Source organism: Numenius arquata, chromosome 8 (assembly GCF_964106895.1).
Source record: "Numenius arquata chromosome 8, bNumArq3.hap1.1, whole genome shotgun sequence".
Classification (NCBI taxonomy): Eukaryota; Metazoa; Chordata; class Aves; order Charadriiformes; family Scolopacidae; genus Numenius; species Numenius arquata.
The window spans coordinates 23911473-23937108 of NC_133583.1; the positions used below are offsets into that span (position 1 = coordinate 23911473).

Sequence of the window (25636 nt, forward strand, 5' to 3'; positions counted from 1 at the left end):
CATGCTCTAGTGGCTGAGACTGTAGGGGTTTTTTGTGTGTGTGTGGTTGGACTCGGTGATCTCAGAGGTCCTTTCCAACCATGATGATTCTGTGATTCTGTGTCCCAAGAACAGGAAAGAATAATCCAAAGCCTGAATAACGCCTCAAAAAGGCTGGGAGGTAGCTCACTGCCATGCAAAGCAACCCCAATTATGCTCAACAGAGACCATTCCTTCAGCTTCACCTGGGGCTAAATCAGGCTTTGACAGCAGGTAGCAGCGTCTGTTGGGGAAGCCCCGCTGGCCTGCAGACCAGACACCCTTCTGACCATGACTGATCCAAATCTGTAGCACCAGTAGGTGCTTCACTTCAGGCTCTGGGCTTGGATTAGTTTTCCAGACAAGGTTTAAGTTGCTGGCTTTAAACTATAAAAGGTCTTGATTATTTGGGGCTTAGTCATAAAGCAGAGTCCCCAGGCGGGTTCCTTGCTGTGTCCCCTGAAAGTGGAGAGAGATGCTGGGAACGAAGTTGCTGCATGAGATCCGTGACACAAATGCCCACAGGTGCCATCGTGTGTTATCATTCCAGCTAAGCTACACATATTCTTTATAATTATTTTTTTAAAGAAGGTGAACTGAGGAATATAAAATGATTAGATGTGTATTTTGACATACATACTTATAAAAAAAGAATAAAATGGAGAAAAACTGCAAAAAGCATGTGCTAAAGATTTTTCTTGGTTAATAGAAGTAGAAAATGAAAGATGTATTAAGATGCATTAATTTTGTTTTGGTTCCCTTCCAAAGAACCAAACAAGTGGAGCAATAATGGAAAAACTTCAAAAAAAACCCGAACAAACAACCTCAAACCAGAAATATTACAAAATGAGTAAATTTTCAAGGCAAGCATTCTACACCATTACATTTTCAGGGAAGCTTAGGGGAGGAAATAACACACACTGAAATGAATTCCTTTTCATGAACTATATCATAAATATTATTCTGCAAGAAATCTTTTTCATGTGAACTGACTGGAGGAGGTGGGTAGGGAGGGGAGGGAAAATGCAAGTCTCATGAAATTTTACCAGTAACTAATTAAGTACACGGCTTCTAATTTTTAGCACCGTGAACTTCAGGTATATGATTTATTACACCAATGTAAAAAAAACCCAAACCCTGAACAAGGACAAAACCAAATCCTTTTCTGTAGTAATAACAATACTCACTAATTTTTAACAAGCCTAACAAGCTCTGGCTGTGTGGAGTAGCTCGCTCTTTCTACCAATATCAGCAAACGCAGAAGGCTGAAGAGGAAACAAAAGTTAAACAAAACCATTTAAATATACAGTACTGTGAAACATTTTATTTAATTTTTATCAGTACTACATACTTACTACCACTAGGAACAGACATGCCTTTTTTTTGTTTTGTTTTGGTTTGGTTTTTTGCTTTTTTTTTTTTTTAAAACCTATATTAAATGTTGACCTAAAGCTTGCTGTGCCTTGGAAATCTGGCTCAGGAGTTAACTGCATGAATTTTTATTTAAATAGATAAGCACTTGAGTTTGAAAATAAGACAAATACAGGTGAACAGGAAAATTAAATTACAAATTCAGTTCATACAAATATCTCTTATTCTATGCACTAAAACCTGTTAATCAGCTGAGATCTTTTAAAAATTCTTAAAATACTTATGAAACATTATTTACAAATTATATAAATAAATCCTAGGTCACTTTTAAATTAACCAATACAAAAAAAAGTCACCTTTTTGTACTGTGTGTACTAAAAATGCTCTTGTTTATTGATCATAACCCAGTTTGCAGTATAAAACGTTTGTTCACTTACATCAAAATGGGCTCAAATAGAAGGAAGATAGGTATTGGTTTCAAAAGAAAACAAAACAATATTATAAATGCTTAATATCAACGAGGCTTCTTAATGTTCTTTTCTGCACAGTTTGCAGTCATTTTTATAAGTCCCTTCTACAGTATTTGTCTTGTGAACAGGTTATCTCAAAATATCAGAGACATAGTTTTAGCAAAGGGAAAATATTCAGTACATTGCTCACACTTCACAAAGACCTTTTACCAGGAGGGAAAGGACAGAGAATGGAATGTCAGTGGCCAGCACAAGCCTTTACAACATTTAACTTAAAAGGCAGCATTTATAGAACTAATCACAGACTATACACATCCTGCACTGAACAGCAATCAAAAGGACTGGAAAATATACATTGAGAAAAACAAGAGAGACCAATGGTTTTCCATTACCTTTGTTAAAATTAATGCTTTTCTCCTTGTCTTTTGTTTTAAAACCACCATCAACACCACCAACAACTACAACTACCTTTTCCTTTAACATATGCCAGGTAACTACTGTACGTTAGAAATGTACAATAAAAGGAGAGAAACCACTGAACTTCCTATGAAGACACATGAAGATATAAAGCCATACAGACTCCAAAGTGCCATGGATACCAAATTCAAGTGATGGTTAATAGCATGTAGGAAAGAAACTAAATGGAACTTGCTCTATGGGTTGCCGAGCCCTTCAGCTGTATCTTCAGTTTCCCCTTTGGCTGCTTTGGTGAGAATTTCCATCCACTTCATCTGCAGTTCTTCATCTTCTGCACTGAAATATAGAGTTTGCTGGGACTGGCAAAGCTTAAAAACATGCTTCACTTCAAACTTCTCACCAGAACCTGGAAAACTGACTTCATATCCAGGCAGAGGAATAGGACGTGGGCTCCGTCCATCCTAAAGAAATAAAAACAAATGTAAAAATTCAGCAACAAATGGTATTTGAAGCGGGAGGAGTGGGGGTATACTGTGCAGGGAGGAAAGATTTCCTCTCCATAGGAATAAACAAATGCCTGTTTCAACCAGAACTCGCTTTGAAGCAGTAAGATGTGTAGCTGGAGATGCATCACCCTGCACCTGAGCCATGGTCACCAGGCACATGCTCAGGCTGCACTGCAACCCTCACCAAGCCAGTGGGTCTCGGTGCGTGTTGACGGCTGACCCCCCCCTGCTCCAGCCCCACACACTTCGGCACGCACACACTTCAGCCGGCACACACACACTTTGCACACACATGCTTTGGCCAGCACGCGCACGATTTGGCACGCACACACTTCGGCCTGCATGCACACGCTTTGGCACGCACACGCTTTGGCTGCCACGCACACGCTCTGGCACGCACAGGAACCCAGAGCACACGTGCATCTGGCTCTTTGCTCAGCACTGTACTTAGAAAACAGGGAAGAGGCACTATCGACTCCTTAACTTAAAACAGTAAAAGGCAATGACTTATTGGTGCTTTATTTTTCTTATTTTACATATTCTCTCTTGCAGTAAGAATAAGGATCCAGCAGTGGCATGGCTGGGGATTTTCATGTGATTTCACATAACTTATACATGTTTTCTTTTACAAAACCCCCTTTACATTAGGTACAGGCAATCAGATCCAGCTGAGAATACTTTGGTGTTGTCCCTTTTGAACCTCATGGGACAATTGTAAGGTGACAAATTCGTAAGGAGACAAATAAGCAGAGTTGGACACTGAGGGATACAGAGACAACTACCAGGGAAGAGACTTTGAAATAAAAGGGAATTTCAGATTTTAAATCAATCAGTGAATCTTCTTGGAAGGTCTTGGGCTGTTCATGATGCCTTTTAGAGTTGTCAAGGAAGTCAAAGTTCAGATTCTTGAACATCCTTTAAAGGCCAGATTAACTCACAGATCTAAAGAGCGATACAGCGCTCTGGCAGTCACATCTTGAGCATCAACCAACTCCTCTACTAAGCTCTCAGGAAAGGCAAACTTTGGCAAGGCCATGAACAAGCAGCTCGTTTCAACTGATGCCAGTAAAGCATTTTCAAAGGTGGGTCCCCAGACTGAAGTCTACACCACTCAGGCATCAAGCATCTGTAAGAAGCCGTTGCCGCTTGTAGCAGCTACTTGTGTAGCAGCTACTGAAGCTCAATGCCTCATACCAAAGTTAATGAGGCATCCCACAAAGAGGTGGGAAAGTCATTCTTTTGTCACCCCATACCAAGTGCAGATGACTTAGTAAATCTGGGAGGGGCCCACAGCTCTGAGAACAATGGCAAAAAAATCTACTTTTCTAACACTTAGACTCCTGTAATTCAAGTTTCAGAACTGCTCACATCAACATAGATACATACATTAAGGGGCAGAAAAGCCATAGTCAAAAATGTGTCTACACATTTTATTAAATCAATAGAGGTTTCCTGATTTATTAATCTACCATTTGTTATTGTTACGCAAAAATGGCAGAGTCCATCTGCTTGAAGACCAAGCACTATGCAAGGAGATTTCCATCAAGTTTGGGTCAAACACTGAAGAATTCAGTTCCTATTTGAGCGCAAGTCACTGTGTTAAAAGCAGCACACAGTTTCTTGACCCTGACACTACAGCTGCATCTGTAACAGGCGGGTCTGGCACATGCACAATCACTGAACTGGCACGTACAGAGTGGCTCCAGACCTGCAAAGGGGGCAGTGCTAAAGCAAGCCAATATGGAACTGATGAACACAAAATGCACAAGAGCACATGCAAGCTCAACCATACCTGTTTCACTGATCTTGTTTTAGAAAAATAGACACTGGGAGCTGTCACGTGTAAAATTGGAGGTTGCCCATGACAATGAAAAATGGTATAGTTTGCAGGAAAGTGCAGCATAAGAGCAAACTGATGTTTGAATTGTACATGTTACACCTACCCAACTCATGCAGACACAGGTAAACTAAGCAGACTGCCTTTGGTCTTGCTTCCTCCCTTTTCTTAATATGATGCCTTTGCCACTTTCTCTGCACCTGCCTGATCCAAAAGGAAGGGATTTAAATTATCTCTGAAAAGCTGCTCCACTGACAGGTAAGGTGAAGCACTCGGCCTCCAGTCACACCACACACCCAAACCACATGCCTGCGGGACCATGAGCATCTCTGGATCTCCTCTGGCGCTGAGCCCTTCCCCTCGTACCCGGAGTCCAACAAATCCAGGGGCTGGTCTGCACCCAGGAGTAATTTGGGCCCTACACTGAGCACATAACTAGGATTTACAGGCCTTAGAGATATAAATGTTATATTCCATATTTAAGAGCCTACTGGATTTGCCTGGTTGAATTGTGGGGTTTTTTTAAGTATTTCTCTATGCAACATACCAGGGTTGCACGTTATCAGCATGTCATCAAACCAAACTACCCAGGGCTGAGAAGAGCTTTCCAGCTTTCCTTTAGGGTTGATTTTCCTGAGATGGTGAGTGATCTACTGGTTGGGTAATACTGTCAGTAATCACAAGCACTGTGCACTCATCCTGACTCTAAGCAGCATAACGTGTTATCTATCTAGGTAATTACAGCAGCATTTATTCATTGCTCTATTACAACTAATATAACACCCACGGTTTAAGATTTGGGAATGGATAGCTCAATTCCACCACACCAGCAGCTCTGTTTCATGTGCCCCTCCACACAGACAACCCTCTCAGGCTGCACATCTCTCTGCAGCATATAAGCTCTCTTACAAAAATATAGAGAACAAGTTACACACTGATGGACCACTATCATTTTGCCCTACTACTATTGACTAGGCGTAGAAAACCCCTGTTTTTCTACCCAAAATCCACTCTCTACCCCCTTATGATCTAATCCCAACCTTGCAAAAATCGTTGAGAGACTCCCATGATGCAATGGGGTGCCAAGATGCAGAGCTCCGCAGGACCACAAGAAAGGACAGACAGAGTTTTGTGCAGGGCCAATTAAAGCTTTACCTAAACAGGATCAACAGACAAGCCACAAAAATACTTCTCTAAAACCCTGAGCTTGACTTCAAACTCAGCTACTGCCTTATTTTCTAGGAGTAAATCACATTCACATGATGAATAAAAGATTTTTCTTCAGAATTTATAAAGCAAATTTTCACATGGATCAAACCTACTAATTATTGTATACACTAGTTCTTGCTAGATCAGATTTACCCTCTGTACTTCTACAAAACTCCTTACTTCTCTAGCTAGCTGGGACTCCTCAATTCTTCATTCCTCAATCAGGTGTAAGTTAATGTCAGAGCTCTGGAGGTAGTTGAGCACTTCACAAGGCCAATGGGGCAGAAGTTCCAGGTGGAGCCCTTGGAAAGACAAACTAATTTCTATAAAAATGCTGATCCTTAAGCTTGAGGTGGTCTTTGCTTATAAGCAAACTCTTACAATTCCACTCAGATAAACATGACAAACAGCTGCACAAGTTCTGTCACAGTTTGAGGACAGATAAAATTGGTATGATTTCCATACCTAAATAAGCCGTGAATTTTATCCTCATGCATAAAGCCTTATGCAAGACTTAAACTGTGAACACGTAGGGGATTAATTCATTCTCCTGGAACAAGGACCTAAAGCAAAGCACAATTTTCTTTCTATTTTAAAGCCTGCAAGTCATATTTCCATTTGCACTGGCATCCTTTCTTCAGTGTGAGGGCCAGGGGTGCAGCGGACGAAAGCTGTCAGGGCTTTTACTGCACCAGAAGCTCCAGATTCAGCTTAGTTTACTCCTTCTTCCTAACAGACAAACTATTCTTTCTGTTCTTTTTAAAGATAATCCCCCAACTTTCAAGCTCCTGCAGTCATGCTTCACTTGGTTTGTCTTTCAAGACCTTTAATACCATTGTTGGCAATATTATTCCCAAAAGACACCTCTTTTTTTAGGCACTGAAATGCTTCTTTGCAGGCCTAAAGGGTTCTGTGAGATGCATTGCAGTGGTTGTACAAAACAAAACACCACCTGGGAAAATAACATTAAAGGACGTGTGTGGTTCCCAACTGATTCCAGACACTCGACCACTAGGAAAGAAGCTCTGGAAGAGATTTTTCTCAGAAGCCCAGTGTATAATATGTAAGCCGGAACTAGTAAGAAGTTGGGTTAACACCAAGGAGCGGGATTTGCTTTGCAATTTTTCCTTTCAGATGGATGCAAACTGGAGAAACTGTATGAGTGGGAATGGCAGCCCCTTGAAGAACGGACTTTGTTGTGTTTATAGTCTCAGTCCGCAGCTGCTGATTCCTGATAGTAAATCCTGGCTTGGTTATTGAATGTAAGATAGATCAACCTTGACCCGGATGCTTTATTGCTGCTTTATGGGGAGATTTATCTCACCCCTGAAATAGTTGAGGACTCTAACCACTAAATTTAACTGCCATAAAATCAACAATCAGTGCCAAAGGCACCCTTTTCCCCTAACATATAGGATCTTACTAATATCAACAGATGCTCAAGATCAAATTTAGGAGGACATGGAAGAAAGAATGTAGCATCTGAAGCACAGAAGCTCCTCCAGCTTCCAACCTTGCCTTTGCACAACTGTCAAGAGAGGGCCTGTAGAATCCAGCATCGCTCTGCTGTGCGCTAAATACAGCTGGTTTATGTCCCATGGGTTATTACTTGTGCTGTCCTGAGACAATTGGTTGGGCACGAGGAGAAATTCCTTTCTAGGTTATACCACGTAAGAGGTGTTGCTTCCTCTCAACTCCTTGCCCAGTCATCTCTTAGATGACACATGTTGTGAGGCAGGCCAAGGAATTTAGACCTCTCTCCCTCTGCTCCCAGTCTCCTTCCCCAGGCTTGCCTGGGTGAGACGCTCTGCCTTGCTTTGCTTGGGACCTGGGGCTTGCACTGGTCCTTTCCCGAGGCACAGCTTTCACATCAGTTGAAAAGTTTTGCAGCAAAGCCATCCTCTCTACTTTGCTTTTTAAAGCATTTTTCCTTTCCTCTGACTCCAGAGAGATCTAAAGATTGGGTTTGTTGCCTTCATTTTAGCGCTCTTTGTCTGAGGCTGTTTGCTTTTTCAACTTGTAATTTCAGTAATGCATCGCCTGTTGACTAGGAGGGAAGCCAGGCAGCTCGCTGCCCGTGGGATGAATTGGAAGCTTACCCAGCGTAGGGTTTGAATCCCAGGCGAAGCCAAGTGGGCTGTGTCGGGAGCTCCGAATTCAAGCTTTCAGTATCCCGAGTACTGTGCTTAAAACATTACACACACTTGTTTAAAACCAGAGGTGTTCTTGCTGACAAGCAGCGAAACGAACACGCTTCTAAGGACGTAGTGTACTTCTTGCTGAACAGTTGCTAGGGGTAAGCTTCACTTCAAATAGCTTTGTAAAATCATGAGTAATATTTAGTTCCCAGACTGTTCCTAGCTCCAGCCATACAAACTGATGCTAATAAGAAGCAACCCCTTCGTATCACTACAATTACAGCAGTGTAGGCAGGTAGGCTGAATTTGGACCTGTTTCCTCTTCCACCTCACCCAGGAGATAAAACAAAGCTGTATATAAATGTGTCAATTGCCAATAGAAAATTGGATATGGGGGATTTCATTTCAGCGTTGCCATTCTTTACCTTCAGCACTAAGGAAGCGTGAACGATATTTCTATTTTGGATATTCTACCTTGGCTATAGATATTTCTATTACTTGACTTTTATCACACACAAATGCTACTTAGCTTCAAAGGCACACTTTTAAAAAAATAAAATGCTTACCACAGTAATTATTTCAAGGTGCTATGACAAGGAGCTTTACCGAACAGTCCATTTTTCAGGCTGAGGAACATCTACATTTCCACAAGTTCATCCACCCTCTCAGCCCAGAACTAGGTTTTTTAAAAAAAGAAAAGCTTGAACTAGCAACTGCAATATTCACACTCCTTCGTAGCTCTACACATTTTTCAGGAAAGTGTCTTCTCTAATGACAGGGTAGTAAGACTTTTGAATATATTTGTCTGAAACCTCTAAAAATTTAGAAGGTAATCAAATTACCCTTGTTTTGTCCTTTTTTTGTTAAAAAATGGAAAAGAAAAATCTATGAGCTTAAACATTTTCTTATAACCGTATTAGCAGTAACTACAGATAACAAGGAAATCTGAAATCTCTGAGGCTTTGTGCTATATTCAGGATACCAAGTTCATTTTTGTTGTTGAAACCAAGCCATATCCTTTGACCTGTTTCTCAGCTTGACGTATTTAAACTTATGCATTTTTTGGGTTTTTTTTCTGCTAACCCTCATGAATGTCATTTTACCTGGCTACTTCCTTGCAGATACAGAACAAGTGGTTCAGTCTTGGGGATGGTCACCCACATTTTGTACCAAGTCTTCCCTTTTTCAAGGAACTGGAGGTAGCTGCTGAAGAGGCTGTTTTCAGCTGCCAAGATGCTTTGCTTCTGGAAGAAGGGGGAGAAAAAAGAAAAAAAAGAGGTGTTTCCATTGATGCTTACGTGGGCAAAATACTCAAAATTAAGCATAAAGTATACTTAAGTAGTCCAGAGTCAAATAATACTGTAGGGCAAACGTTGGAGAGCCCACAACTGAACAAAAATTTAATCATTATTATATACCATCAAGAAATAGCACAATTCCATGTAATAGAGGCAGATGCTGAATGACTGTTCCCAGCGGACATGAAGTTAAATTACACCTCCACCAAGTAAATTGAGAATGGCAATTACGATGATGCAGCTAGTTACTTGCTTAGCAAAGTAGGCAGGGAGAGGACTTCAAATTAACGAAAAAGATGTATTAACAGACACTCTTGTGCATGGATGCAGAGGGATGCGAGCCAAATCAGAGAGCACTAGGGCAAAAAAAAGGCTGAAAGAAATTTTTGTCTTTTGATGTAAAACAAAGAAAAAAATTCCTGTTCCCTTTGCACAGAAGTCTCCTGGGGATTTCTGGCATCTGCTAATAACATTTGTAAAGTGACAATCTCCTCAGCTGCTACTAAGCTTGTTAAGAAAGTTTAATGTAAATAGGAGGGAAAGAAAAAGACCATCTCTGATCTTTCTTTTTTTATACATCTTTCTTGCATTTTACCTGATCCTTTGAAGGCTAGAAGCCTGAGCATATGAGGGAAAAATCACTCTTTTCCTTGGGCTTTTACAGCTTTCTGCTGTAATCTGCTTTCTGAAGTAAAGCCGTAGGTCACATTTCACTGGTTTGCTTTTTGGCTTTTCAGATTAACAGAGTTCTCGGCTGGGGAGGTATAGGTTCTCACTTTACTGGCAACCAGCTCTGCTCAAACAGTGCTAGAAAGTTTATCCTGAGATACTGCAGACTATACTGATGCATATTAAGTGCTCATCTTCTGTAGGCACAGCTGTAGCGCATATCTGAAGTTTCTATTTCATTATTTCTTTTTTAATTTTATTATTAATATTTCATTAGTTTAGTTTTTTCTAAACTCATGAATCACAGAATCTTCTTGGTTGGAAGGGATCTTTGAGATCATTGAGTCCAACCACACACAAAAAAAAAAAAAAAAAAAAAAAAAAAGCCTTTATCTAATCTCTTTATCTCTCTTCTTCCTCTCCTTGGAGCGAGAGGTGGGGGATGGCATGTGTCATCTTGCCATTGGCCAACCTGGCCCAAATCACAACAGCAGCAGAGTTCACTCTGGCACATACTGCTCGTGTAATTTTAGCTGAGCAGGTACATTTAGTAGCCTGGAAAAAATATGACATGCTGCGAAGCAGAGCAGGGCAGATCTAAGAAGACTATTTGAGGAAGCATTTACTGCAGGAGCTCTGGATATGCACTGCCAGGTTTACATTTCTTGCTCAGAGTCTAGCTCTCTTCCATGTAGTTTGGTTCTGATGAGGAATGTAAGGCGGCTGGAAGGCAGCCTGGTGGCTCTGAGGGGTGGCTTCCTGAAAGCTGTTTTTCAGGGTAGGACGTTTTTCAGTATGAGCTATAACTGTCCCTCAGTTTCCCATATAGTGGCCAAAGCAGGATTGTGTCAGCACATCAGGGGGGAAGGATGATTAGCAATGAAGTTAATCAGTGGCTCTTTGAAGAATCTGATGTACCCTCAGAAGATGTGTCCCTTTGAGTCCACTTTCAATTGACATGAATGTCCTCTTTTACACACACAGTGACTTCTGGCTCTATTTCACAGGTAAAATAAATAAAGACCTTTGCTTCAAGGTGGCCCATGAAAAGCGTGGCACATAATGGTACTCCCGTAGGCTAAAAACAAGCATTGGTAAGAGAAGATTCAGTTGTTGTGGATGAAGATAAAACAAATCAATTTGCCAATAAGTTTCTTGTTCTTCTAAAAAATAAGGGTAGGATGTGCCGCTATCATGGTATAAAGCTTGGTGACATCGGTGGCACTTGTGAAGCAGTAGCTTACACAGTATAATTTGTGGAAGTCATATCTTGGAGAAGAGAGTCTGCATTATAGCAGGTTTGAGACAGTTTCAGTGAATCCAGTCCTTCAGACGGATGCCATGTGTTTGCACGATCAACTAAGAAAAAATTCATTTCAATGATATTTTGACAAGATGTGAGATAAGGAGTGCAAAATATCTTCTATGTGGAGTTATTTTGCCAAGTATTGCCAATAGTTATTGCGTACAACTCAAGATGGGAAATGCACCATAATTAAAAAAAAAAAAACCAAAGGTTTTCCTCTTTTTTCATTACTTTGAAAGCTGAAGCTTAGCTGCAAAACCTGTATGTATCCCTGTATGATCAGCACCCTAGGATGAATACTTACAAACAGCATTCAGCCTGCATGCACATTCAATACAAGTTATAGATCAGAAGATCAAATATCATGGTGAGGGAAAAAAGATAAGCAAAAAATTTGTTTTAAATAAATACATTAAAAAAAATAAAAAGGAGACTCACAAAGGCAGCTAGCACACTTAAAGTTTCTTAGCTAAATACTGTACCTCTGCAGCTAGTCTTTTCTTTTGTTCTCCAACTGCTTCCACTCCAGGACTGCATGGGCTTGCTGGTAACTGCAGAAAACACTCTTTGCACACTCGATTATGACGGCTATTATCTGCAAGTGGTTTAAACTCGGAGCATTTTGCACAGATCACCTGTAACAGAAAAGTGGTGGTTTGTCAGCCATCATTAAAACATAACCCTTCCCCCCAAAAAAATGTACCTGCAGAACAGATGTTATTAAAGTAAAATCTGGAAAACTAATATGAGTGTAAAATAAGAGAGAACAATATAATATTTACTTTATTTGCCTCTGTTAATAATTAATGTTTTTGTGATCCCATGCTGTGTACCAATATACCTAATTAAAGAAAACATATCCCTTATGGGAAATACTTTATGATCAACATCATGCTTTTCTTTTCTTATAAGCCTTTATGAGTCAAAAAGGACTTAGGGTGACAAAGCAATTAGTGTTTATTAATGCCATTCATAAAATGGTCTAGGAAGGAGTGATTTTCAGAGTAAAGGTGGCTGATACTTCATCAATTAGGCAGTTCAGCCTGATAGAACGGAGGAATCAAAAAATCACTGATCATTTTAAGAACATAGTCCAATGTATTATCCACTAAAACTATTTGTCTGATGCTGAATTGACAACTTTTGATTCCTTTCATCAGCTGCCAAGAGCACACAGGGACACATCAGTCCCATGAAGCCAGCACTTGTGAAGAATGATGGATCTGCAGCTCTGGCACCTGTTCTCATGCTTCTTCCACTACGACTCTTACCAGAGAAGCTGTCCCCGGGGCGCAGTGCAGTGCCCATCAGCCCCACGCCACCTCCAGCCCAAACTTCCTGGACAGCAATACACCCCAACCCGCCTTGGGTACAAGTGCACATTATTATATGCTTCACTGCAAGATGGTAATTTCTATAGGAAGGTAACGGTCTAAATTTAGCAAGAGTGAAGTGAAGCACCATTCTGCCAAGTTATATAAACAAAAGCACGCTAGCATTTTTAGAAACGTGGCAGTCTTTCCTTGAGATGAGTTAACTTCTTTAATTTGAATGCTATTGCCACTCACAAAACATCGCACAACCCACAACTGTTTAACAATAGAATATTAATAATGTAATTCTTGTTATCTCTCTTCCTTGGGAGAAAGCTATTATTTAATTTCTTTAATAATACTTAGTTTTGCAATGGAACATTTTAAACCTCCAGAAACGTATTTCATTATTTTAGTAATTAGTAATAAAAACAAACCTGTAAGGTTGACAACCCCAATTCCATTGTAAAAGTGTCTCCTCCAGTAATTTTATTTCAATTGCTGAGACTGAGGTTCCTTTAAACATCTTAACTATACATTTAGGTCTCTTTTTCAGCTGAAAATTCGTCTCCACTTCAGATGAATAATGGTATTTAAATAACATTATTCTGTACTAGTTACATTAGGAACACTGAACTGTGAAACTCAAGTCACAGACGGCAGGTTTCAAAAGTCATATTACAGAAATCAATCTCATCTTGGCTGTGGTTGTGATTTTCAGGAAAAAAAAACAAAATTAAGCTGTCAGTGAATGGCACTGGGGAAGGGTGGATACAGACCTCCAGCAACCTGGCCTTGAATCGCCAGGACTGATTTCTTTTGACTTTTCAAGCAGAAGGAACGCGCAAGCAATTCTGGACAACTCAGGGACAAGTTTTAGGGAAAGAACAACCCATTCATCTTTAATATTGTATGTTCAGCTGTTCATCCTAGGAAGAGCTGCTGTGTGAAGTAAGGCTGTTAGAAGGCCATTCTGTTTCTGCAAACAAAATAAAGTGGACACTCCCCTCCCCAGATACCTGCACATCCCCAGGGAAGGCACCACTGTTCTTTTTATCCACAGAGATGCTGTATTTGCCTTTAAAACAGCACAGAGTAGGTCCCTTGCACCAGTTTTGTTTGGTGCATTCTGATACTTACTGCCCCACACTGCTTACAGTGGTGCCGCCTTTTAGTGATGGAGTTAAAGCTTTCGCTGCAGCTCTTGCAAGCCTGTTTCTCCTTGTCACGCTTGGATTTGGAAGATTTCCTACAGGAATCACTCTGAAATGAAAAGTACAATTGTGTGATTTGTTTTTTTAAAGAAAAAAAGACTGCAAAACATTCCATAGAGTTCTCCTACTGACAAAGATTCTCTTTGGGTTTCACACCATTTTAGAAAAGAATTCACATCAACTCTGTCAATGACCTATGGCTGGCTCAGCCTTCGGGTGTTTCTGGTGTGGCATTACATGACCTCAGACTGCTAGAGCCAATTCTTCAAGTCCCCCTGCCCTTTGGTGCCCTTACAGACACTGAGCAACCTCATCTCCCTGTCCGTTGGCAAGGAGGAAGAGGAACTGGCAATGTGGGCTTGTCCAGAAGAGCTTTCCTTCCCGCACTCATCCTTCTCCCTGCTGCAGTGGGACCTGGCTAAGGTAAACGTTGTTGACTTTGTGAGGGCATTGTGAACTCTTCTGTTGATGGGGGGGAGATGAGAAGGTTTGGGGAAAAATGGCTTGACTGAAGAAGTGAATGGTGCTGGCAGTGGATTTTTGCAGCACCCAACGTCAAATGCGTAGGAGGAAACTCCTTAGGCTCCCTCCCAGCCCATGACAAAACATAAAGCTCCTCAGGAAGCCAGGACAACTACACCAGGGACCTGCTATCAACTGCTCTTGGCAGAAGAGGCTTTCCATCAGCTGTCTACATAGCCAAGCAAGTTTAGCCTCTTAAGCTAAGCACCTGAGTTGGAACACAAAGTCACTCGGTATATTTAAGCCCAATTGTCCAACTTTCTGATAAATTGAAGAACATTAACATGACAATGTGCAGTTCATAAAAATATAGCTTCACACAGAACTTCAAGATCCCCTGTTTTGTTTTCTTTTTTAAATAAATAAATAAACAAATAAATAAATACTATTTCTCCTTGCCAGTCAGGATGGCGATGTGCCAGAGAACAGCAGCTCCCTGGGAGCAAGCCTGGGGTACCCCAGCCACGCAGTGTCTGCATGGAGATCCCAGCCCGAAAGAGGCGGCTCCATCACGTTCCTCCAGCACAGCTCTTTCACAAGAAGAGGTTTGATAACTGTCTTCATTTTTGTTTGCTTGACAACATCATTCAACAAACTACCAGGAAAAGAAACATCTCCTCTGAATCGAAAGAGCAGAAGTATTTTATATTTTTTTTTTAAAATCAAGCAGGTGAAGATCAGGCCCATTGTGGGTCACAGATTCTGGCCTCTTTGACAAACCCCCTTACCTTTAGGCCACCCATGCATACTAAAGTCACAACGTGAGTCTGCTTGAGAGAGAACAGTTGGCTCAAAAAATTTCCCCTTCTTCCAAGGCTTTCTTTAACCAAGGATATGGGCATGTGGGGGCGGGAGGAAAGGCAGCAGTACTGTCAATTGGCAGAGGCTGCTCACTGATTGCAGGTGTCACCAGCGCTAGGGACATTCTGCCATTTCCCCTAAGGCCTCACCTTAATGGTTACGACCAACCTGAAGAAGTCACTAATACAGGTTTGCAGGCAATTTAAAAAAAGAATAAATAAAAAAATAAAATTTTATAAGCTGACACCACTCCCCTGTTTTTCAGCCTCCCTGAGTCTCTGCCCTGCCATTCTCTGGCTACAGAGGAAAGCACTGTCTTTAGCGGAGCTATTGAAACCACCCTGCCTTGTTAGGGCATTACACAACAAAACCACAACTAATCAGTTCTAATTGGATTGGATCTTTTCATTTTTATTATCTTTTCTATAGCTGTAATACCAATGTTTCAAACTTGCATACAAGTACATAGGGTGCTCTGCAATTCAGCTTGGTGAAGCACAGCCGTGTGGATTTGCACATTCAGGAACACCACTGTATCTCCATAAATGCACATATTGGTTGCTCAGCAAAACAGAATGCCTGCAGATCCAAGTCCTCCCCCACACATACACGGAGTGCAGTATTTCACTTTTCTTGTGAAGAACCAGATGTAACCAGTTCGCCATTGAATTACACCAACCGAACAATGCCTCGGATGAATCACTGGCAAAAACCTTCCTCTCAGACACTGTCAGACCCCTCCAAGTAAGGCGTATAATTAAGGCAATTCAAAAAGCTTTTACTGATCTGCAGCAATCTACAGATTTTTTCTTTTATTTGTATCACATATTGGCTAAAGTAAGCCATTTCTCCCTCTAATTTTGATGCTAATGCTTCTTAATTTTTTAGAAGACTGATTTTCCTCCCACTGGCTAGGGATGGATTCCCCTTAAGTTGTCAGATCAGAGCATTTCCTCACTGGGCAACCTGAATTTTTCTCTTCTTAACAGTTAAAATTTGCATCTAACATAAAAAGCCTTTTGATTCTTGTTCATTGTTAACAACAATTTCACTAGTGTTACTGAAATTGCAAGAGCACAAATGAAGGCACCATTTAGCCTTGTGAGCTGTGACTGGAAGATAATCTTGATGAATGCTAAACAAACCAGTTTTTGGCTTTCAATCGATAACTACACGTGCCTGCATAGGAAAAAGGCTGAAGTTCCCCTAGCATGAACTGAATGGACTGCTTCATGCAGAAATTGGTTAATTCAATTTGTACTTCAATACGAACATCCATCATCCCCCACACGCATGTTTCTGTAACACAGACAGGACTCAAGTTGAATACTTCCTCTAATGGATCTCACATTTTACTTCCTCCTCAACGCAAAACAGTCTGGAAAGTGTTCACTTTCAGGAATACATCACCCACATATTTGACAAAGGAAAGAAAGCAGAAAGGGTATTAGAATGGGCAAGATTTATTACAACAGCTACGCACGAGCTTTTATTTTAGACCATTATATTTATTCTAGACCATTATATTTTAACTTGTGCTATAGCACACAACATGAATTTAATACTAACTTCACTAATCTAAAAAGGCCCTGTATAAAGAGTGTTTGATGAGTATCAGCAATGTTTCATAATATTTTTCAACATTATGAGAATACAGTGAGAACACAGGAGTTTGAAACACTGTTATTGCAGTTGTAGAAAAGATAATAAAAATGAAAATGCATTTTCTTTACAACTTGGCAAATTCCAATGAGCCATTATAGAAGAAAGCCTTATCCAATATTATGTTATTTAACTGCTGACACTGGGAAAGAATTAAGAAGCACTTTGCTTTCCATCCCTGTGAAAACTAGGAGACTTTGCTGCATGGGCTGTCCCCCCATCCCACCCAGCGATGGCTCAGGAAGTTGACCTTAACTATACACCTTAACTATACACCATCGGAACAGAGAGGGTTTTGTAGAAAACAAGGACATGCATTGTAATTCACAAACCTTGTTCATCAAAGATAAATTTAATGGTCACCTTGCAACTGTATCCTTTATTACACAAGCTACATTATTTACTCTTGATGTATGTTAAGAGGGAAGCTAATATAAAGTGCCCTAGTTTCAGCTGGAGTATCTTGATACTAATGCAGTGGAATAATTGTCGTATTTCTCATCTTTCTTGGTGTGCCCAGCTCTGTTTTGAAGATGGTGAGTCTGACAGGAAAAAACAAATGCATGAAGTCTGTTCAGAGCCAGGATCTACAATAACTTCTTTCAGACTGGGTTGTTTTCGCCACTAATTTGCTTTTACTGTACAGTGGCATTTACCTCTCTAAATCTTGAGAGTTTCCTCCAACTGTAAAATTTTGGTGGAAAAAGAATGTATATCCCAGTGAGAAGTACAACTCATGCCTAGAGCTAAGTGACTGCAAGGTGAAGGCCTGTGGCTGGAGCATGGAGGAATGCAGATATCACATCATTAGAGAACCACTGGAGCCTCCATTTGCTTCTGAAAAGCAGGGAAGAAACACTGAAGAGCAAGAAAACCAATGGGCTCAGAAGACTGTTGTTCTTTTACTTATTACTTGCTTTATATCTTGTTCTGTCTGGGCCAGCAGGTAGACATTAAGCCTCCATGCAGTATATACACAGTCTGATGAGAGTCTGATATAGGCAGAGGCATGAGCAACAAAGCAGTTTTAAATCTTTTTCTTCTCATTATGCTTATACAACTGCATATTTTCCATTTACAAATTACATATTTGGAGACATCTGCAGTGGGGCAGAACGTCAGCAGGTGCTTTTGTAAATGCTGACTATCGGTGAGAAATAATTTAAATTACAGAGCATATTTTGCACTTTGCAATGCAGCAAAATGGTTTAGTTTGTTTCTCTAAATGACAGTGTCATTATATGTATGACTACATGCAGGACAATCTTTCACTGCCTTGTCCTTTCCTTGTGGATGTGGAAGGTTTAGCATAAACCCTACAAACTGTGCTGGGAGAGCAGTGCAGCAGAGTTACCTCCCTGCCTCAGGTCTTCCCTCTCTGGCGATGCCAACGGCACCCAGCAAATCCCCAGCAGCCGAGTCAGCAGACTGGGAGCCCCAGAGGAAGGGGACGGCCATTTGCTGACCACCACCACCACCCAGTGGTTCGCATGTGGAAGCTGTCAGGTACAGAATGTACTTGCTCGTGCACTCACTGAGATGTTTCTAAAGGGATTTCATCATTAAAAATTAATATTTTCCAAAGCTGCAGCTAACATCTGAATTCATTGCTCACGCTGATGTTATACATTTGCTACAGTAAAGCAGAATGAGATCCCAGAATCAATAATACATAATTTTGGATAGTTTTAGCTTTGTGTTTTTAATCATCTCCATATTTTTTTCTATCTCAGGAATTAAATTTTTCATTAAATACTTAAGGAAAATTACTTCATGTTTCAAGATATACTATGCAAATCACTGACACAACTATTTACAATCAACTAAAAAGATCCAATTTTTTATTTAATTACAACTAAAATTTACATTTCCCTAAGAAACTTAAGACCAACAGAAATTTTATGTGTTTTTAAAAAAATGCATCTTTTTCATTAAGTACCCAGCTCACTATAGCATCTGTAATTCAAGGAACAGGGGCACAAATCACAAAACTGACTACAAATAAATAAAAAATTGCTTAGGGAAAATATGAAGTGTGAACAAACAATAAACGGCAAGGAGTACATTAATTACAAACACTTATTTTTAATGATCTCATGTTTCCATAGGTCAGGTTACTGGCTTGTTTAACAGCTTTTCATTGATACTCTGCAAACTCTACCAGTATGTTAACAAGTTTGGCCAGGGGACTGAAAGAGCCTGCTAAGTGGCTCCTTTGTTATTAAAAAGATCACAATAATACATAAAATTCTATAGTATGTCTCAGCAGATGGGGGGGGGGGGTTGGTTGTTACTTCTTCTTGGGGCTTTTTCAGTAAACTCAGCTGACCCTAAGGCATTTCCTGAAAATCTGTTATTTTCCAAAGACATTTTGGAAGGGAGAGATAAGAATGCTAAAAACCAGACCTTATTAAGGACTCAAAACCTCTGCTTTTGGCTCAGCAGCAGTCACAGACGCTGTACAAAGCAAAATGAAAAATATCTTTTAAAGTATATTTTGCTTTTGCAGCAGCCAATCACTTACAGGCTAGAGATGTACGGAAGTACTAGCATCCTCTGTATCAGCAGAAGGATGGAAAGCACACTATGGAGGAAGTGTTAATCAAAATTTGGTTATGGAGATGAAACCCTGAGTTACACAATAGGACAGTATTAACCTGCCAGATTTCCTTGTCTCTCTTTGCCCTCCTCCTTGCAGCGCAGCTCCACATTAGAATTTAGAAACTAACATGAAAAACTCACAATAAAACCCCCCAATGCTACCAATGTACCAATCGACTTCCCTCCAGCGAGGTTCCCCATAACTGGGTTCACACACACGTGCCACACGTATCTGGAACAGGAGGATGGAAATTCCCCGATGGTGCAAACTCTGCCAGTAGCTGTGAGTATACCTTAGCCAAGAAGTCGAGGACAGCACAGTTGCAGCGACGGAGAGCAGACTGTATGCCAATATACTGAACTAGTTCTGATTTTTTTTTTCCTGCTACAAAAGAAACACCCCCTTCACATCCCCCGCCTTGCGCTAGTGAAAGTATTAGCTTCAAATGACTTACCCCTCCAAAGGCACCACCACCATCTGCTCCTGGCATCGACTCTACCGAGCTGGTGCTGGCTATCTGAGGGAAACAGTGACATAGAACAATTTCAACATGGGCATTCTTCCTAAAATATATTAACATATTGAAAAAGAAAACATGGCATCATTTGCTTTTAGCCCCTCAACTATTTGCTTGTGAATAAACTTTAACTGCACATGTACTCAGCCACTCTCAAATACGGGGTTGGCTACAGAGCAGGGACTTTACAGCCAGCGCTGGGTGGCCAAGCCTGTTCCTTGCTGCCACATGTGCCGATGCCCACTGCTCCGCAGAAAGCAAACCCCTGGCTTCTGAACAACTCCGCTCCCTTGGAGTCCTGCAAGCCACAGGAGCGAGCATTCTGTGTAGGCAGTGGATTCTGAGGAGGAAGAATATTTACTCCATTCAAATTGTACTCAGGTAAGTTTTTCTTAATTGCAAATACGCCTCTTAATCTCTTAATAAATGCAAACCTACATCTATATGTATTGAATACTATATGTATTCAATACATATAGAGGGCAAATAACAAGCTTATATACACTAAAATCATAGTGTAGGCTACATCCTAAAAGGAAAACCATCTCTGTCATTAATTTACAGGGAGTTTGCTAGTTTACAGGGGCTTCTCAAAATGTTAGCCTCTTTACGATAAATTCTCCTGTTATTCCCATAGAACATTCTTCCTTTGCCAATTAGACATCATCTCGTATTTTGAGATTATCCAAATCTCCAGTGCCTTTCTGCACTCTAGCTTCATTCCATTTGAAAGCAAAGAGGTTTAATCTCTGCTATTAGAAACAACCTGAACTGTGGCCTGGAGTAACCTGCCGAACTGAAGAGCTATTCATTCCAGTACCTAGTTGTATCTGTTTATATACTAATACAATCAACTCTTGAGAACAAGCAAATGAGACAACGTGTCCCCTGGAGCTAGGGCTGTGCCACCCCCGGGGAATGCAGCTTCATTAAACGGAAGCATCATGTACTCAACTCCAGCCAACCATTTCTGCCTCTTAAAAACCCAGCAACCCCAAGGTCTTCACATCATCTGTTCCCCTCCTGTGGAAAGGGGTTTCTTTCAACTGGAATCCTCTTCAACCCTGGTGTTCAGACTCCTCTGCCTCACTAAAGGACATCTGTGTGCTGCGACACGGGACTTGGGAAAGGAATTTGAAAATGCAGAGAGAAAATGGGGTCTAAAGGAGAGAATGAGAAAAGTTTAGGGAAAAAGAGTACCTTTGTCCAATTGCGTGTTCAGATCCCCATGACCTTTTAGTATTTCTTTGGAATAATATACTAAAAATCAAATACCCTCTACTCTTAACGTGAAAAAGATTTCTCCCCCTTATTGTTACCATTACCACAGAAAGTGTGTAAGACCCAATATGGAAGACAGTTATTCACAAGTTTGTCAGAACTACCCCAGTGCTAGGGGGAGGAACAGAAAACGAGGGTGGGAAATAATGATGATTTAACAGGATCTAAAACTCATGATTTAACTAACAGAAGCCCTCCTAGCTCTCAAATCTTAGGGATGCCACTTCTGCAGAGCTCAGCTCTCTGTGGCACTTTTCCTTGCCAGCCTAATAATGCACAAACTGGGGTCCTTCCCCACACCACAAGCCTCCAACTCTTCTGAGATAAAGCTGTGGTGAAAGAGATCCTTTTCCTTGGGAACATTTTTGACCTGGACAGGCTGGAGAGTTGGGCAGAGGGGAACCTGATGAACTTCAACAAAGGCAAGTGTAAGGTGCTGCACCTGGGGAGAAATAACCCCCTGCACCAGGACAGGTTGGGGCTGACCTGCTGGAGAGCAGCTCTGAGGAGAAAGACCTAGGAGGCCTGGTGGACAATAGGATGACCATGAGCCAACAATGTGCCCTTGTGGCTAAGAAGGCCAATGGCATCCTGGGGTGCATCAGGAAGAGTGTGACCAGCAGGTCGAGGGAGGTCATCCTCCCCCCTCTACTCTGCCCTGGGGAGGCCCCACCTGGAGCACTGGGTCCAGTCCTGGGCTACCCAGTTCAAGAAGGACCGGCAACTGCTGGAGAGGGTACAGCAGAGGGCTACAAAGATGATGAGGGGCCTGCAGCATCTCCCTTACGAGGAGAGGCTGAGGGACTTGGGTCTTTTTAGTCTGGAGAAGAGAAGACTGAGGGGGGATCTGATCAACGCTTAGAAATATTTAAAGGGTGGGTGTCAAGAGGATGGGGCTGGTCTTTTTGCAGTGGTGCCCAGTGACAGGACAAGAGGAAATGGGCACAAACTTGAACATAAGAAGTTCCATCTAAACATGAGGAGGAACTTCTTTCCTGTGAGGGTGGCAGAGCCCTGGAACAGGCTGCCCAGGGAGGTGGTGGAGTTTCCATCTCTGGAGACATTCAAAACCCTCCTGGACACATTCCTGTGCAACCTGCTCTAGGTGGACCTGCTTTGGCAGGGGTGTTGGACTAGATGATCTGCAGAGGTCCCTTCCAACCCCATTTAATTCTGTGATTCTGTGATTTTTAGATGGCTTTAGAAAAAAACCCCTTCACATAGCCTTGAAATGCTGCAGATGAAAATGGAAAACAAGGAAATGACTGTCCTCTTTCTGAAGGAACTAAGCCACAAAGGGACCCTGAAGCTTTCTGAAAAGACTTCTTTAAAAGACCACTGCTACTGTCACCCTGCAGAGAACTGATTGGCAAGGACTCTGAATACCCACCTTCTGACAGGTGACAGTTTATTAATGCTGTAGATTATTGCACAGGCATAATCTTAAGAATCAGGTCAAGCGTCAGATCTCTGCACCTCCAAGAAACTGCAAGTCTTCTGTAGACAAATTACAGGCTGAAGATTGACGCTTAATGCTTGTACGAGCTCATGTAAACCAGCAGGGAAAAGAAAAGCATGGTAGGAATTGCGTGCAAAGGCACACAGTGGTCATGCAACTGAAATCAATCACAGGCCCTGTAACATATCAAATCTATCACCAAGGATGGCAGAAAAGCTATTTGGCTATTTTTCTACAGGCTTATTAGAACCAGATTCCAATTTCTAGTAGCTGTTACAGAACCAGCCCGGAATCCATGAGTGCGTATCTATTTCTTGACTCATGAGACCAAAAAAGGAAGATTATTGTCATTTTTATTTCTAAAGCAAGCTGCCCAGTATTCCACAACAATGAGATATGTATGGTGGATGCTGCCTACAGCAGCACATTGCTACTAAGAATGCTCTCAGTATTTGGCCAGTTTTCTTTACAAAACTACCTTCAACTTTTTATAACTGACAGTAATTTCTGCCACATTTAGCCATGACATCAGTTTTCAAAGCTGATTATTTAGATAAGCTAATCTCCTAAAAATGCAGGTTAGCATTCTGGCATAAAAGAAATTAAGGTGCACATTGCACTAATATCACAGCCAGGAGATAAACCAGACTTCTGCTCTGCTTGACTTTTATGAACCAGTAGAGTATAAACATGTGGCTACACCATTAATACAGAAGCAAAATAAAATGGAATTTACAAAGCAAGATAATAATAATGAAGTTGAACAGACACTGTGTCTTAATTAGGTAGAGAGAAGTGTCCTTATTAGCTTGCTCATTAGCAAAAGATTTTTTTCCATCCGAGCATCCTGGTTCTGAAGGCAGCTGTGCGTTAACTTAAAAATATAGGCACAAATTGATTGTTTTCCCATTTTTTCCAAGTATTTTTAGCTGATGAATAGTTCATGATCAGGAAGCTATACCATATTCTGAAAAGGGCTCATTGCTGGCTGCTATCAGCAATGGGATCCTAGACTCTGCGGATGTCTGCGAAGATCGCTGTCAGGCTGTGATTAATGCTGGGATGAAAGGAATATCTAACATCTCTCCTGAGCCCCCCGGGAAATCAGTCAGATAAAAATCCAGCATTATTGAGTCACCAAATCAGATCTGGGAAAGGAGAGATTCAAAAATAGTTAGGTACCAAAAAAAAAAAAAATTAGGAGGGCAGGGGAGGGGGAAGATAAAAAGATCCCCAAGTTTAATCTCTGCAGACAGAGCTTCTCTCCCTCTGCTTCCAAGACCACTGCCATCACCTACACACAGGGAGCTCTGCACAAAATCCCTAAAAATTTCCCTCTCCCAGACCCTCTCCTCTTTAGTCTGTTGCCAATGATTGTGGTTAAGGCTATCAGCATCATTTTCAAGCCAAATGAAGGCATATTGTTATTATCCTCACGAGAATACTTCCAAAACAAAATTCCTAGCAAACACAGCACAGAGTAATACATTACAGTTGTACAGAAACAGAACAAACTTTCAAGACTATTTTGCATATTTAGTTGAAGGGTATTCTTTTTGAAATATATTTGTTATCTGTAAGACAGTATTTTTAAGATCCTTTTAAAATGCATCAATTCCCTTTCAACTCTTCAAAACTTTTAAAATAATAATAAAATAAGAAAAAAAGATAATAATCCCAAAATGCATCTCTCAGAAGTTGGGGAAAGGTAATGAACAAAATCTCCCAGGCACACAAACATCATTCCAGACAGCCAACCACTCATAACACTGAAGAATTATATCTGTTATGCTAAATGAGCCACTAGTCTGGAAAACATGACTGATAGGTCTCTTGCACTGAATTACCCTGGGTAATTTATTCCATACCTGCATGGTTGAGTAGCTATGACTGATATGCAGTTGAGAGCCAGAGAAATGGAGCTGACTGTACTGCAATGTAATATAGAAATCAAGAACAAGACTACACTATTTTAAAGTTAGCTGTGTAAGTCCAGTTTAACTGGTGGTAAAACTGTTATAGCCAAGAAGGTGAATTAAGCACTCAAACTCACTGAGGAATCAGGAAGATGCTCCTCCTCTTGAGAAAAAGAGCTATTGAAAGCTCTAAACGTTTCACTGTTCTGTTTGTGCTTTTCAATTGTTGCTTGAATGACCTGAGACAAAAATTCCAGCAAAGATGAGAAGCGTCACAAAAGGAGCCTTGGAAAAATTCTCTCACAGGAAAATGGTTAGAATTATCATTTTAGTGAAAAACTCTTAGACTTGCATAAATGAAATGGCAACTTAAAACCCTTAGTAACTATGAGTAGTGTTAAATCACTAGTCTTTAAGTTAAAAAAGAAGCCTGCTATCAGACAGTGTCTCTACAAGTCAGACTGCAAGAATATACAAGGCTAATCTCCAGCTCCTCAGTCTCTGCGAGGAAGGAGAACCCCCTGGAAGCCCTGTGTGCTGCCTGGAGATGGTGGGTCAGCCTCGGGACCCTGGCTGCGGCTCCACAGCTCTCCACAAGCAGCTTGGCTAGCCTAGGCTACCAGCTTCCCCAGCCGGCCACCTTCATTCGGAACCCCGAAAAGGTACTTTTAAAATCTGAGGGTGCTGACTGCATGGCTTCCACCCATATCATAATGGTTTGGTATTAACCTGGATCCATTCCCTCTTCTCCTCTTCTGTCCTGTTAAAACAAAAGAAAAATACAGAAAACTTCATAATTCTACTTCCTATATTTTCAGTAAATTCAAGTCACAGCTTTCTGTCCACCAAGATTTTAGCTTTGCTATCCACTATTTTATAAACATTATTAATAATGTTAACCTCAATTATTACCAAAGGCCAAAACCATATATAAGCACTACTATAAATACCATAAGCATTCAATACAGCAGATCAAAATAGCACTAACACACTGACTTAGGACCAGCGTATTCTCTTGCATATGTAAGTTACCTCATCTCCTGGTTTAAAGCTATGTCATTCTAGCACAGCCATATCCCCTAGATCATAAATGTCTACATAAATATTCGC

At 41.0% G+C, this 25636-nt stretch overlaps 1 protein-coding gene across 1 annotated transcript in view; it reads right to left on the reverse strand.

The window, feature by feature from the left end:
* Positions 1-1442: 1442 nt before the first annotated feature.
* FGD3 (FYVE, RhoGEF and PH domain containing 3) overlaps positions 1443-25636 on the reverse strand; it is a 46773-nt gene continuing 22579 nt past the window's right edge. The window contains exons 11-17 of the mRNA XM_074151405.1: positions 25256-25286; positions 24664-24765; positions 19808-19870; positions 13693-13815; positions 11722-11874; positions 9070-9210; positions 1443-2737 (exon numbers count right to left, since the gene is read on the reverse strand). Coding sequence (XP_074007506.1) covers positions 2513-2737; positions 9070-9210; positions 11722-11874; positions 13693-13815; positions 19808-19870; positions 24664-24765; positions 25256-25286 — 838 coding nt within the window. The 3' untranslated portion in view covers positions 1443-2512. The remainder of the gene's footprint in view (positions 2738-9069; positions 9211-11721; positions 11875-13692; positions 13816-19807; positions 19871-24663; positions 24766-25255; positions 25287-25636) is intronic.